The sequence below is a fragment of the Carya illinoinensis genome, chromosome 1, assembly GCF_018687715.1.
Source record: "Carya illinoinensis cultivar Pawnee chromosome 1, C.illinoinensisPawnee_v1, whole genome shotgun sequence".
NCBI lineage: Eukaryota > Viridiplantae > Streptophyta > Magnoliopsida > Fagales > Juglandaceae > Carya > Carya illinoinensis.
In genome coordinates this window covers 12,880,219-12,895,692 of record NC_056752.1, presented here as the reverse complement: position 1 = coordinate 12,895,692, position 15,474 = coordinate 12,880,219, and the positions used below count along the sequence as shown (strand labels likewise).

The following is a 15,474-nucleotide window of genomic DNA, read 5'->3' as shown; positions in this document are numbered from 1 at the left end:
GCTCGCTAGATTCCGATGATGATGCTCCCCCTTTCCTAGCCAATCTTCTGTGGGGGTTTCTGCTCATAAACCCCCTTCCTGAGGTGGTGGAAGGGGGATCACAGTGCTCCTAAGCTTGGGAAGATTGCTTCCTTCCTCATGGTGTCTTGGGAATTTGCGTCCTCTTCCTTATGCGAGCGCGCCCCACCCCTTGTGGGTGCTGGCCCTTCAAGAGTCACCCCGCGTGCCTTTCCCAAGTCCCCTTGATTGTGGAGGATTCTTCTCTACTCTCTCCTGGGGAAAGGCACTGGCCTCTTTGTTTTCACGTGTTTCCCAAGGTCACCTCTCTCGGGCTCTGCCGATCCGAGGAGGGACGCCCAACGTAGTTATTGCTGCATGCCACAGATCGGGGCCCCTTCTGGTAGGTGCCTCGAGTGTTTCCCTTCAAGTCAATCTTTTACATGCAGACTTTTCCATTTTGGTGTATTTTAGTACTTTTCTCACGGTTTCATCGAATGATTTCTTGACAGGTCACTGATCGACCGCTTACCCTGGTAGCAAACAATAGGGCGGGGTTAGGCCCTCAAGACCAGGGAATTTGCACTGCGGCCCCTACCGCCCCTTGCTAGCTGGCAAGCGAGGTAGAGCTTCCCAAGGAGCTAACGAGTTCCATTGCAAGTTTGTGGGGATGCCTGCATTGTGCGGAGTCTAACTTGTAGATGTCCCAGGAGGAGTCGTCATGTGCCATCATGACTTAGTGCGTGAGTCGAAAGTGTAGGAAACCTTGGAGAGGTTGCTCGATAGCAGGACGGAGGTGCTCGAGGAACTCCGAGCTGCGCATGTCTCTCTTTCCAGAAGGTGCACTGAAGATAAGTTCCTGGAGGTTAGCCAGACCCTCTTGGAGAGGATAAAGACCCTCAAGGCTGTGAGGACTGATAGGGAGGAGCTAAGGTTTGTGTCCCAGCAGTAGTAGCTAGAGCTGTAACGAGTCTGGCAAGTCCAGGACGATGCATGGCGTCACAGGTTCCTTTCCAGAAGGGAGGCACTAAGGGTGTATCTACTGACACACCCTTGGTGTGACCTGCTCTCACTAGATCCTGAGTTTCCAACCACGGATCTTGCTACTTTGGAGACCAAAGCACAAATCGGGGTGGACTTGTTCCATAGTGTGTTCCCGGCCGCGCCAGAGGCACAGGCATCGACCCCGATGTCTCTAGAGGTGGACCCCGCTGAGTCAAAAGAGGAGCTATGAGCCTGCCGAGGGGCTTCCAACTTTTTTATCTTCTTTCTCTTTATTTATAGACACTTGTAAAGCTTCTATTCTTTGTACATTGGTGATCAGGCAGCCCTTATTTGGCTGGTTTATTTAATCTTTTTAATGATCACCTTATGCGCGCTCTCCTTGGTTTGTACACCATGCTCTTTTCAATTCCCACTTGCATGTCTTATGCCGTAATGGCGTGCCTCGCATGGGATGTGATAGGCGAAGAGTCGTGTCAGCCCCCTCTGCCCAAGGGTGACGTGCACGTTGCATGTTCCTAAGGGTATAGTTGGCTATTCAAAGTGCAGCAGTTGGTTGTAGCTCGTTTGTGGTGTCAAGTCGTATTTTTCCATACTCACCAGGAGATTAGTGTGTGATTTTTTGTGAGATTCGTATTACTCCTAATAGAGCCCCTAAAGCCGGCATGTATCATAAATTTTGGGAGACGAGCCATCATTCTTAGCCTATATATATACGCCTCCCATCTTCGTTATTTGTCATCAAGTCTTCCCTCCTGCTCATCCAAAGTTTTGAACTTCCTTCCTTCCCTTTGTGCTTATGTTGGCCTTTCTTGGTATCAATGGGCACTCTAGCTCAGGGTTAGCCTTGTGGTGTCGGATCCGTTGGTGTGCTTTTGCAAATATATGTGCATGGCAATCCCCTCGAACCTTCAATGGATGCCTTTCAAAAAGTTGTGTCGTTTTTCACTACCAGACGATGCTTTGAAAAGAGGGCGTGCTCCCAGCCTCACGGGTTAGCTGTTCAATAAGTTTCACTGCCTCAAAACTCCTCGTGCAGTTCGTGGTTCTTCATTACCTCCTAGGTTACTCCCATACTCAGGGAGAACAGGTGTCCTTGGGGGCTGTCGCAGGAACCATTGGGGGCATTTTCTTCTACCCCAACCCTTCGTCGCCTAGCATTATGGGGGAGTCCAAAGAGTTCGGGTTGATTGAGCCCCCCTCCCTTTGGGCCAATTCCTGTCCTACTTCCCATCTACAGTTCTGGGATGGTGCCTCTCTGGAGTTGCTATTTGGACCCTGGGAGTTGCTGCCCTTCTCTCTGTTGATGATAATGTACCCCGTCGAGCCCCTCTTGCAATGGTGTCTAAGCCCGCCGGGTCCAATTTGGACCTTGGAGTTTTTTTTTGTCTTTCATTTCTCTTTACATGGTTTCTCGCTATAAGTTGTAGCCCTTCCAGTGTAATTACTTTGGAAATTGATGAATAAAATGCTCTTCTTTATATGCTTGCTTGAATCATGTACACCTTTCATAGGCCGCGATGCGCTAGCTGCTTGCTGATACTGTGGTGAGTTGCTAACTTTTCCGATGACACCCCACTGAGTATGATCGACCCTTTATGCTTAGCGATATGCAAGACCCCTTATAGCGTACCTAGCCCACGATCTTGTTCGCATGGTCCCCATCTCGCACGAGCACGCCGCATAGTCATAGCCGTAACAGAAATCCCTCCAATACTCCAAACCAACAAGGTTTAGTCGGACTTGGCACTCTACAAAAGGGCTCGAGCAGCACGTAAGCAAAACTTGCCCAAATCCTTCGTGTACTTTCTGCAAAATCATAACCTAGATATGTATACTTTAATTGACAGTTACCAACCCTTTTCATTGATTCGGCGTGGTGGGACTCCAAGGTCTTTATGGGATCGTTCATTCTTGTGCCGGGGAGCATTCTCGCGCGAGGTGCTTTTCCTTGGGACATGCTTGTTTATTCTCGCAGGGGAGCATTCCCACATTGGGAAGCATTTCCACGCGAGGTGTGTTTCCACTGGTGAGGTTCGTTCATTCCCTTAGGCGAGCATTCACATGACAGGGAACATTCCCGCATGAGGTGTGTTTCCTCGAGGGAGGTTCGTTGACTTTTGGGGTTGAGTCGGGTAGTCTTGGAACTATCCCACACTTCACTGAAGGAGAGGTGGGGGTGCCTCAAACCACACCCTCCTCTTTAGTACTTCAGGAAGGTCATCATCCCTTCGCCGCAAAGGGATTGGGTTCTGTTCCGGCAGTCGCAAAGCTGGACCCGCTCTTCTTCAAAGGGTGGTCTTGATAGCCTGCAACCAATCCCATTTGTTGACATGCATATGGAGGTAGTCTATTCAGGCAGTTTGTGACTAGACCAACTCCCATTCACTGCCATAGCAGAAAATGAGAGTTAGGACCAGGCTAGTGCTGCGTCCACTCCTCGTCACGACAGAACAGGATAATGTTCAGGCAGCCTCAGGGCTAGACCCGCTCTCCTCTGTGAGGGAGGTTGGCCTAATCTAGGATTAGTTCCGCCTATTAACCCATGCATGGAGGTAGTCTGTTCAGGTAGTCCCCGACTGGACCCGCTCCCATGGTTAACGCTCATGATAAAGGTCAATCCATGTGTTGGCCGTTGAGAACAGGCCCGTCTCCACCGTGGGAGGGATCGAGCAGCTCTTTGGCATTACAGTTGTCCCTTTGGTACCCCACGGGGAGGTAAATCTGAAGGCCTAGGGACCATCCTCTCTTCGGTGCGATAGGGATGAGGCCAATTTCGAGCAATCTCAAGGCTAAACTTGCTCTCCCCCACGGAGGAGGCCAACTTAGCCTGGGGCTACCCTACCTTTTGACCCACACATTGAGGTGGTCTGTTCGGGCAGTTTGTGACTAGACTCACTCCAATCCGTTGACATCACAGGGAAGGTCAGTTAGGACCGGGCTAGCTCCACGTCCACTACTCATCATGAAGGAACAGGGTAATGTTTGGGCAACATCCGGGTTGGACCCTATCTCCTCTGCAGGGGAGGTCAGCCTAATCCGGGGTTAGTTTCGCCTGTTGACCCACACATGGAGGTTCAGGCGGTCCCTGACTGAACCCGCCCCCCGCTAGTTGACGCTCATGACGAGGGTCAATCCATGAGCTCTTGGGGCTATCCAGCTTCTCGCCGAGGGAGGGACAGGGCAGCCTCTTGGCATTACACCCTTCCCTTTAGCACCCTACGGTGAGGTTAGTCATAGAGGGCCAAGGGGCCGGCCGCATCTCTGCCGCGATGGGATGAAGTCTATTTCAAATAGCTTCAAGGCTGGACTCACTCTCCCACATGGGGGAGGCTATGTTAGCCTAGGGCTACCCCACTTGTTGACCCATACGTGGAGGTAGTATGTTAGGGTAGTTTGCAACTATACCCGTTCCCGTCCGTTGATATCATGGGAAGGATAATTCGCATGAACATAGCGACCTCATTCTCCGATGTATAGTTCCTTAAATAGTCACGTATTTCTCATTAATGATAATTATACAAGCATCCGTAGGGTCGGTAATAACAAAAAAATACAAATGCATTTCACAGGCTTCATCAATAAAACATTTGCAGATGTTCGACATTCCACAGGTGTTGTAATTCATTTCCATTAAAGTCCCACAACCAGTACTCCCCGAGCAGTTGTTGGTGACAACCACATAGGGGCCTTCCCATTATGGTTCGAGCTTGCCTTCTTCCTTTGCCGCTATCCCCGTTTGCTTAAATATGAGGTCTCCTACCCTGAATGACCTCAAACACACCCTTCTATTGAAGTAGCACTCCACTCTCTTTCAGTACGCTGCCATGGTCAGTTCAACCTCTTCTCGAACCTCTTCTACTAGGTCAAGCTATTCTTCCAAGCGTCAGTCATTGGAGCACTGCTCATAGTGGTGCACTCGATAAGTCGGAATGTCAACTTCCACTGGCGGCATAGCCTCGTGATGTATACCAAGGTGAATGGGGTTTCACCATTTGGCATCCTCACAACCGTCTGGTAGGCCCACAAGACAACCGGGAGTTCTTTTGCCCATGCCCCTTTCAAATCGCTCAACTTTTTCTTCAGTATCCAGAACAGGGTTTTGTTGGTGGATTCCACCTGATTGTTCGACTGGGGATGTCCCAGGGAAGAGTACCAAAACTTGATCCCCAGGTCCTGACACCAATCTTGGTAACGGTTAGAGTTTAACTACCTTCCATTATCGAACACAATATAGCGGAGCATCCTAAATTGGCAAACAACGCCCTTCCATAGGAAACGAGTAATGTTCTTGGTCGTAATCGTGGCCAACGCTTCAACCTCAACCCACTTGGTGAAGTAGTCCACCGCCACTACTACGAATTTTACCCATTCTTACCACGGGGGAAGGGGCCCCATCAGGTCTACTCCCCACTAAGTGAATGGCCATGGAAAGACTATCAGCACCAGTTTCACTAGCGGGTGGTGGATGATCCCCATATATTCTTGACACTTCTTACACGTCCGCAAATATTCCTCGGCATCTTTCAGAGCGTGAGGCCAGTAATATCTTGCCCACGTTGCCTTCCTCGCTAGCACCTTTCCTCCGGCATGGTCCCCACAAATTTTCTCGTGTATCTTAGCCAGTACCTACTGGGCTTGCTTGCGTGAGATGCACCTTAGTAGGGGGCACTGTACCCCCTGCGGTATAACATTCTGTCAACTATGGTATACTGCGCTGCCTGGTGTCTCTTCTTTCTCTCCCTTTCTCTACTGTCAGGTAGCTCATTGTTATTCAGGTACCGCTAGATTTCATATGCCCAATTGGGTACACCTGGTCCTACTTCCAACACCTCTAACCTTGCGTCAGGCACTTCTACGATCTTGAGTATAGTTGACTATGGTAACGGGGTAGCTTCTTGCCCAGACACTGTCTTTGCTAGCTTGTTGACCCTTGTCGTTTTCGCTCTAGGGATTTGCTAGATCTGGAAGTATCGAAAATGAGCGCACCCGACCTACACCAACACCAACAACTTTTTTCAATTTTTCGCTCTTCACCACGAATTCTCCTTTTACTTGACTGACTACTACTTGTGAGTCCGCCCTGAATTCCACTTCCTCCGCACCTAAGGATCATGCTATATACATGCTAAGGAAGAGCGCCTTATACTCCACCTCATTGTTGGTGGTCTTGAATGCCAGCTTGACGACAAAATCATGCTCCTCGCCCTCATTCGTAACTATACGCACCCGACTCCCCCTCCAGCCCGACAAAAGGAGCCATTAACTAAGACTTGACAGGGCTTCACAAGTGGTACATATCCTCCTTCATCAGGGAAATCATAGAATTCCGCAATGAAGTCGGCCAAGACTTGCCCCTTTAAGGAGGCGGGGAGGGCATGCTCAATATCGAATTCGCTTAGTTCCACCGCCCAGTTCATGAGGCGACCTGAGGCGTCTAGCCGTTGTAAGACCTTTCATAGGGGACTTCCATGATAACCTTGATTGAGTGTGCCTAAAAATATGGTCGGAGTTTCCAAGTGGTTATTATCAGCATAAAGGTGAGCTGTTTGATTTGGGTGTACCTGACTTCTGCTCCTCTGTATGCCTGGCTCACATAGTAGACTGTTCTCTGGACCCCGTCGTCCTCCCGTACCAAGGTTGAGGAAATCACTTGTAGGTAGACGAAAAGGTACAGGGTCAGTGTTTCTCCTCACTGGGGGTGGCTAAGCAATTGAGGGTTCATCAAGTATTGCTTCAGCTCGATGAAAACCGCGTCACATTCCTCATTCAAGTCATCAGATTTCCACAATACTTTAAAGAAAGGTAGGCATTTATCCTTCACAGTACTTTAAAGAAAGGTAGGCATTTATCCTTTGACCGTGATATAAATCACTTGAGAGCTGTTAACGTGCTGGCAAGCTTCTGCACGTCACTAATACTCTGGGGAGAAGGCATATCTAAGAGAGCATTCACCTTTTTAGTATTGGTCTCGATTCGTCTTTCTGACACTACGAATCTTAGGAACTCCCTTTTCCCCATCCCAGATGCGCATTTAGTGGGGTTCAGCTTCATTTTATTCCGTCGTAGCACCACAAAGGCCTCCCAAATGTCCTCTAGGTTTTGCACCAGGGTCTTGCTTTTGACCAACAAGTCAGCCACATACACCTCCACCATATTCCTCCCTATCTAAGCTTTAAACATTTAATTGACCAGCCGTTGGTAGGTAGCTCCCATACTTTTCAAGCCGAACAGAATGGCAGTATAACAGTACAACCATCTGTCGGTGATGAACGACGTATTTTTCTCATCGCTAGGGCACATGCATATGTGATTGTACCTTGAGTAAGCATCCATAAAGTTCATCATGTGGTGGCTGGTCGTCGAGTCTACGATGAGATTGTTGCAGGGGAGTGGGAAGCTATCCTTGGGGCACACTTTGTTTAGATCCGTGAAATCCACATACATTCTCCACTTACCGTTATGCTTTTTGAAAATGATAATTTTTGACCAAGCTAACTTTGTTTAGCCTGGTCTGATCGCCCTGTACCGGTCTACGTATCGATCGGTAATTCTGCATTTACTTTTTTTTTTTTTAATTTTTTTTCATTTCTTCAAACTACAAGCTCATTTGTTACCCCCAATTTAGACCTGACTATTTATAATGTATATATATGTATTTATGTATACTTTATTCATATATAGACTATTATTTTGGAATATAATTTATATATAATTTATTCATATATCGACTATTTTGAAACGGTACTGGTATCAAAATATTTCGTTCCAGTGCCTTGACCGGTACGGCATCCAGTACGGTATTCAAAATATTGGTTATTCCTATTCTAACCCTGACGGTCGTGTCCATTCAGTTCTGATCAAGTATAATTAACTTGAAGGGCTCATTCGCTTCTGCCCTTTTCAACGTGGACTCATCTCTCGCATCGCCCTTGGCTGGGACACAGTTCGAGGCTGGTGGTGGGGTCGAGGATGCCTTTTTGCTTGGCGAAGCGACCCGAATTCCCCCTCCAGTGCCTTCCGGTCAGCTGCCTTTTTCACTTTCCAGGGTTGTCATTGCTTATCCTGATCACTTTTCTGTTGCGGCCATTTCTTCGTCGTCACTTCCATTCAACATCCAATCACACCTCTAGACCCTCCAAGGGTGGGCTCCAGCAGGTGTGTGAAGGACACGTTCGACTTAAAATTTTGTCAAATCTCACAAACATCGTCAACTGTTAACATCGTGTTTCGTACGCCTTTGGGGCGAGCTTCTCAGGGGCACGTACCTTCCTTTTACCTGAACACTCAAAGTCACTCTAGGGTCTAGTGGCCGGGTGGCAGCTAGGTGGAGCCTCCGATGCATAAGTTAGTAGGAGAAAAGAGAAGAAACTCTAAAACTAAGTTGTATGTTCGCCATTACCGCCACACAACATTCAAGGGGTTGGGGGGGGGGGGGTGGTCTTTATACTTGCCCCTCGGGTCAGAGACCCATGCCCTGTTCCCCTAACTCTGGGGTGTCTCTTGTCATAGCTCATTTAATGCGGCATGGTCTCTAGGAGGGGACACTTGATCATGGAGTCCCATCAATGGGGCCTGCTACTCCTTCCATGGTAGAAGGGGACTAGGTGCCCTCCGGGCCACCCGGCCTGTCAGCTTGACTCGTATTCTCCTGGGGCTAGAGATTCTATAGGCCGTCATGAGTTGAATGAGCCTAAATCTGGTTTTGGTCCAGACGCTGCATCTACTTAGGTTGGGCTGATACCTTTGGGAAAAACCCCCAACAAAAAAAATTGAATTATTTATTATATTTTATCTAAAAATTTGAGAAAATTGTAATGTTGAGATGAGATAGAATATTTTGTTTTTCTTTTGTCCAAACCTAGCCTTAGTGGTTTTGGTTAATTTTCATTATTTTTACAGGATAACCATATTCTAGTCCAATATAACTTATGAGTAATATAAAGTATTTAAATCTCACAAAAGGTTTTTTTTTTTTTTTTAAATTAAAGAGCTCCATAATGAAAAAATAACTTTTAATTTTTTAAAAATATCTTTTCAAAGTAGATCCACATTTTTTTTTATATAAAAGGTCTGTGTGACACTTCTAGGAAAATAATTTGGACAGGTCTAGGTCATGTAAGCCGCATGCAGTCGCTTCGATAAATAATGAATTGCATCGTAAAAAAAAAAAAGATTTTTTTAAAACTTTTTTATGGTATGATCTACTGTTTTCTAAAACAAATGCATAGAATTTACACATGCTAAGTCAAAGGCCCTGTTTAGATAATGAAAATATTTCATCTTATTTCATCTTATCTAATCTTATTAATATTACAAATTTTTTAAATTCTCACACAAAATATAATAAAAAAATTCAACTTTTTCAAATTTTAAAATAATAATAATATTAAAAAATAATATACTAATAATATTTTATTCAACTTTTAATTTTTATCTAAAACTATTTCATCTCGTCTCATTATCCGACCCACACATTTATCCAATATTACTCATGCTTTTATCATCAGCAAGAACTTACTAAATGCCAAGTAGACACGTGCAAATCGATTAGATAATATTTGTGCTTGTATTGGCTGATAATGTGTGAGATATTTTGTTCTTTTCCTATACCAAAAGCATTCAATTCCACGATCAATTAATACCATAAGGAAAATGGGAGGGGGAGCAAAGAAAAACTCTAGTTGCAATCGGCTGGAGGAAGTGCCATGCAACTAGCGTCTACGTGGAAAAATGAAATTGAAATGATTCGTTTCATTCATTTTACAGAAAATGGTACGTTCGTCAACCTTTTGGGTTTTCTTCCTCCCTCATTTTGTTTTTTCCCTCCTTCTCCTCCCTAAGTTTCCTTCCTCCTCACATGGCTCAAAAGCACTTACACAAGCAACTGCAACAAGACCAAGAACCATTCCTTCTCAAGAACTACATTGCTGATAGATGCTACTGGCTCAAAGGGCCTCACCCAAGAACTAGTTACAAGTTATAAAGAAATGAAAATTCATCTAGAAAATGTTGAGCTTTCCTTGAAGCTTTTGCAAAAACGCTTGCTTTCTCTCCTTCCACGACTTCCCAGACCTTAGAAAACCTCCACTCTTCGATTTTTCATCTCCAACCAAGAGTCCTTGCATAATTTCATTTTAAGGCTTCAAGCAGGTGGGGAAATGAATCATGCGGAATTTCATCTTTAATGAAAATCAAAACACACCGTTTTGGCATCATTTCTCCTTCTTCATGCGTCCCCTTCTCAAATCTTCCTTCTCCTTCGTCTGCTCTTTCCTTCCCTAAGCCCGTGCCTCCCCTTCTCAAATCTCCCTTCTCCTTCACTTGCTTTTTCCTTCCCTAAGCTCGTGTTCATGAATATCTATTGCTTCATTTCCATTCCATGACTCTCTTTTCATTCGGTTGGTACTGTTCCCAACATCTTTTTCGTAGTTTCCTTTTCACTTACATTTTAGTTTTATGCATGTCTTTGTTGAGGATGAGTTATATTCGTTCAGATTCCCCTTGTGAAGGATTGGGATATTATTGATTTTTCTCATCTTTTTTTTTTTTTGATAACAAGCAGTAATTCATTCATAGAGTGTTCTCAACGGTTACATTCTGGCTATCAAGCCAACATAACTAAGACAAAAAAGGGGGAATTGTTCCCATCCATAATTCTGTATCCGAGATAGACCACGCATGCTTGGCAAGAGTGTTGGCCACCTGGTTTCTGCTTCTACAAACATGTTGCACTTTCTGGTCTTCAAAACAATGCAGCAAGCTCCTGACTTCTTTCAGCAAGTTACCTTGCAATGATAGTGATTCTTGATTGGCATTTAAGGCTTCTACCATTAATAGGCTGTCACTCTCCAGGATGATCTTACTTATACCCAATTGTAGGATGAATTGAAGACGCCTTAGCATCACAATCAGCTCCATAGATTCTGGATCATGCAGCTCATTTTCGGCCTTGCTTACTGCCATTACCATCTCTCTTTTTCCATCCCTAAGTACTGCACCTACTCTAACCTTTTTAAGATAAAAAAATAGGGCAGCATCAACGTTGAGTTTATAAAAACCTGAAGGGGGTACCTGCCAGCATCTTGCTTTGTGCAATGTAAAACTTGGTTCCCCACTAACTGGGAGACACGGCTTGAATGTATTGATAGCATTGTTAGCAACCTGGAAGGGGTCCAGTAGTACCTTCTCAATAGCCCATTTATTTCTCATGTGCTATAGTGACCATGCAATTAGAAAGAATCGACTTAACAGTCCTTTGTCCCCGTTGTGTCGCATTAGTAGAGCTACATCTGGAATAGTTCTAGCAGCAACTAATTCAGTAACACTAGGCATCAACCACAACCACACATCGCTAATATCCTGGCATTTTAGTAAAAGCATGGGTACAGTCGTCAACTGGAAAATTACAGAAAGGACAAGTTGCACACTCAGTGATGTTCCTTTTCAATAGGTTTTGCTTGGAGGGGAGGCTCTCCTGACGAGCTCGCCATGCAAAAACTTTAACTTTGTTTGGAGCCTTCATATGCCAAATTGATTTCCATAGTTTATTCTTATCTCTTGTATTGGAACTTTCGGCATCACCAAGATTGTATTGGGCTTTGAGAAACCTATATCCACTTTTAACACTATAGACCCCATTTTTTTCATGCCTCCACACTAGTGTATCTTCATGTTCACCCAGGCTTAGGAGGATTTTCAGAACATCTGAGGCTATGTTTGCATTGAAGAGAGCTCTAACTCTCAAGATATTCCACCAACCTGTATCAACATCAATTAGAGAGTCCACCCGTGCTGAAAAATCTCTACTTACTGAGCCATGTTCCTCCATAATTAAAGATTGATGGCTTGGTACCCAAATATCCTGCCATATGCGAGTACCAGCCCCATTCCCGATCCTCCATTGGCAGCCCTTCATCAATAAAGTCCTAGCTTTCCAAATGCCTCTCCATGTGAAAGATGGGTTAAAACTTCTTTGAGCATAAGAAAAGGAGGAATTTGGGAAGTACTTGGCCTTCAGTAGTTTATAGACCAAAGAGTCTTCCTGTTTCAGCACCCTCCAGGCCTGTTTCGCTAAGAGGGCCATATTGAACCCTTTTAGATCTCTAAATCCCATTCTGCCCCTCATTTTTGACACACACAGCTTGTTCCATGCAACCCAATGAATTCTTTGCCCATCATCTCTTTGTCCCCACCAAAACCTGGCCATCATCTTTTCTAGATCTTGGCACAAACTACCCGAAAGCTTAAAACAACTCATGGCAAAAGAGGGAATAGAACAAACTACAGCTTTCACTAGTATTTTCCTACCCCCTGGGGACAGGAGTTTTTCTTTCCAACTCTGTAATCTTCTCCAAACCTGACTCTTTATCTCTCCAAATGCAATGGTTTTTGCCTTGCCAACTATAGGGGGTAGTCCCAGATATTTCTCGTATTGTTGGGTTGTACTTCCACCCCACATTGCCATGATGGTTTGTCTCAAGCGGGTTGGCACATTAGAGCTGAAGATCATAGCCGTTTTCTGCTTATTAATCATTTGGCCAGATGCTAGTTCATATCTCCTTAACAGTTGCTGGATATTGACTGAAGTAGTGGTGCTGGCCTCACAAACACTATAGAATCATCCGCAAAGAGTATATGGTTCAAGACTGGAGCCCCCTACATATTCTAACTCCCTTTACCGATCTGTCCACTCCAGCATTTTTTAACAAACTGACCAAAGCCTTAGTACAAATGAGAAAAAGATAAGGGGACAGTGGGTCCCCTTGTCTAAGTCCTCGAGTTGGAAAGGTGGGTTCCGTGGGATTTCCATTCACTAAAACAGAAAAGGAAACTGAGGTAACACATTTCATAATAAGACCTACCAATCCACTGTTGAACCCCAGTTTTAATAGGATACACTCAAGAAAATCTCACTCTACCCGGTCATAAGCCTTAGACATGTCCAATTTTAAAGACATAAAGCCCTTCTTTCCCTTCCTTTTCTGTTTAAGGTAATGGACTAACTCGTATGCTACTAAAATATTATCAGTGATGAGATATCTAGGTACAAAGGCAGTTGTGTATCAGAAATAATAGATGGCAATATGGCTTTCATTCTATTGGTAATGACTTTAGCTATTAGTTTGTAAATGACATTACACAAACTAATGGGTCAAAAATTAGAAACTAAAGTAGGGGAATCATTTTTTGGTATTAAAATAAGATGAGTTTTGTTGAGATCAGAAGGGAAATGACATGTACCTGTATTGAGGACTTCCAGCACTGCTGCAGTGACTTTGCCACCAACAATATGCCAATATTTCTGGAAAAAGATCGGTGGCATTCCATCCGGTCCAGGAGCTTTGTTGGGATGCATTTGCCTCAAAGCTGTACATACCTCCTCTACTTCATAGGTTCTGTCCAGGGCAGCATTCATGTCAGTCGTGACTCTAGCCTCAATGCCCTCTATAATGTCCATGTCTCCCCTCTCGGCTGATGCAATGAAAAGGGAATTAAAGTAGCTTCGAATCAACATATCCCTTTGTACTCCCTCTTTCCAACAGCCCTCTTCATCTTTCAGCTTCTGTATTAGATTCCTTTTCTTTCGATTGGAAGCTTTTTGGTGGAAATATTTTGTGTTCTGATCTCCACAGCCCGACCATTGGATTCTTGACCTTTGCTTCCACATAAGCTCCTCTCTTTCTAACCACATTTGGACCTCCTTTTTGACGTCATTATGCTCTTCCATATTCTCACAGGTTGGATCCACAGATTGTAAGGCCTTCAACTTGTCTTGGGATTCCTTAAGCTTCCTATGGACCAAACCAAATTTATCCTTATTCCACATTGCCAACTTACCCCCACATTTTGATATCATTTGCATAGCATCAACCATTCTATTTCCACTATCCATTGCTTCCCATGTGTCCTTAATAATTCCTTCACAATCTTGATGGCCAACCCACATAGCTTCAAATCGAAACAGGTTTCTCCTCTTATAATACGTGGAGAAACTAGAAGTGTTCAGACACACCAAAATATGGTCAGAGTACGAGACCGACCCGTGTTGGACTCTAGCTTCCAGGAAGTAATCAACTCAGCTAGAAGTCGCTAAACATCTGTCTAGTCTTTCACTAATTCTGCCTTCCCCCTCTCTTCTGTTACAACAAGTAAAAGCAAGCCCCGAGAAGCCCAAATCCAACAAATGGCAATCGGTAAGTACACTTCTAAAGGCTTCCAGTTGACTATATGGTCTCATTCGACCAGCTTGCTTCTCATTATAATCAAGAATTTCATTAAAATCACCTTACACCATCCAGGGCTTATTAACTGTTTGGGCCAATGTCCGAATCAAATCCCAGGTCTGGTTTCGTTTGGTGACATCAGGGTGATCGTAAAACCCTATCAAAAACTAGCTATTTTGACTGTTCACACTATCCTTGATGAGGGCATGAATATGATTATCCGAATAGCTAAGCACACTTAGGTTCACATCTTTATTCCATAACAAAGCTTGTCCACCACTCTGACCCCGACAATCAATAATAAAACAATTTAAAGAAGCTAACCTGGCTTTGTATGTCCCCATCGCATATGAGGTCATTTTCGTCTCCTGTTTGAAGACTACATCGGGAGCTTCCTTCTTGAGTAAGTCAAGAAGGGTTCGGAATCCTCATGGGTTCCCAAGCCCACGAGGATTCCAACTGATCAGTTTCATTGGGTTTGGCGGGGCTACCTCGTAGCCTCCGCCATACCAATATAAACACCCTCGCTTGTCACATCCACAAGTAAGCACATGGAAATCTTTTTTTATAGCTCTCTCATCATCCTGTTCGATAGGGGAAGCCACCCTTTTCCGCACTATCATTACTATACTTTCTACTACTATCACAGGGAAACTTGCCCGCTTCCTTCCTTTAAACTTCTTTTTGGGCTTAGCCTTTACCGTCACTTGGTTTAGAGTAGGGTTAGGGGGAGGCCCAACTGAGTCTTGGTCCAGGATTATTACGGGTTGGAGGTTTGTCACATCATCCTCCTCCATCTCCAGCTTGCCCCCTTCCTCGGTACCAACCCGTTTATTCTGGTTTTCCCCCTTTGCTACATCTAATTCCATCCTTTGCTCACCCGATATCTCGGTATGGATTGGTACTTTAAACAACTGATTCTTCTCAACAGTTTTCTTTACTCCCTCTTCATCTGGTTTCTCCCTTTTGTCCTCCGACTGATTCGCCAAGCAATCCAGAGGACCCGGTTGCTGTCCTGAGCCGTGGTTTTTGGGGTTAGGAGTTAGGGAGTTACCCGCCCATCCTGTCGGTGCTGCTGCCCTCAACCATTGTCCATAGGGTAGGATGTCACCTTCACTATCATGATTCTTCCACAGCGCACAGTCACGTTGAGGATGCCCCATCCGCTCACACTGATAACAGAAATCAGGTAGCCTCTCATAAGTGAAGCTCACCCAGCAGTCTTTCACTGTATCGAGAGTAACCTTTT

The 15,474-nt window shown here is 44.9% G+C and overlaps 1 protein-coding gene across 1 annotated transcript; it reads right to left on the bottom strand.

Moving 5' to 3' along the window:
- Nucleotides 1-10,620: 10,620 nt before the first annotated feature.
- LOC122308235 lies at nt 10,621-11,211 on the bottom strand. Its single transcript, XM_043121475.1, has one exon. It carries the CDS (start codon nt 11,209-11,211, stop codon nt 10,621-10,623), a length of 591 nt encoding a protein of 196 aa, XP_042977409.1.
- Nucleotides 11,212-15,474: the final 4,263 nt, after the last annotated feature.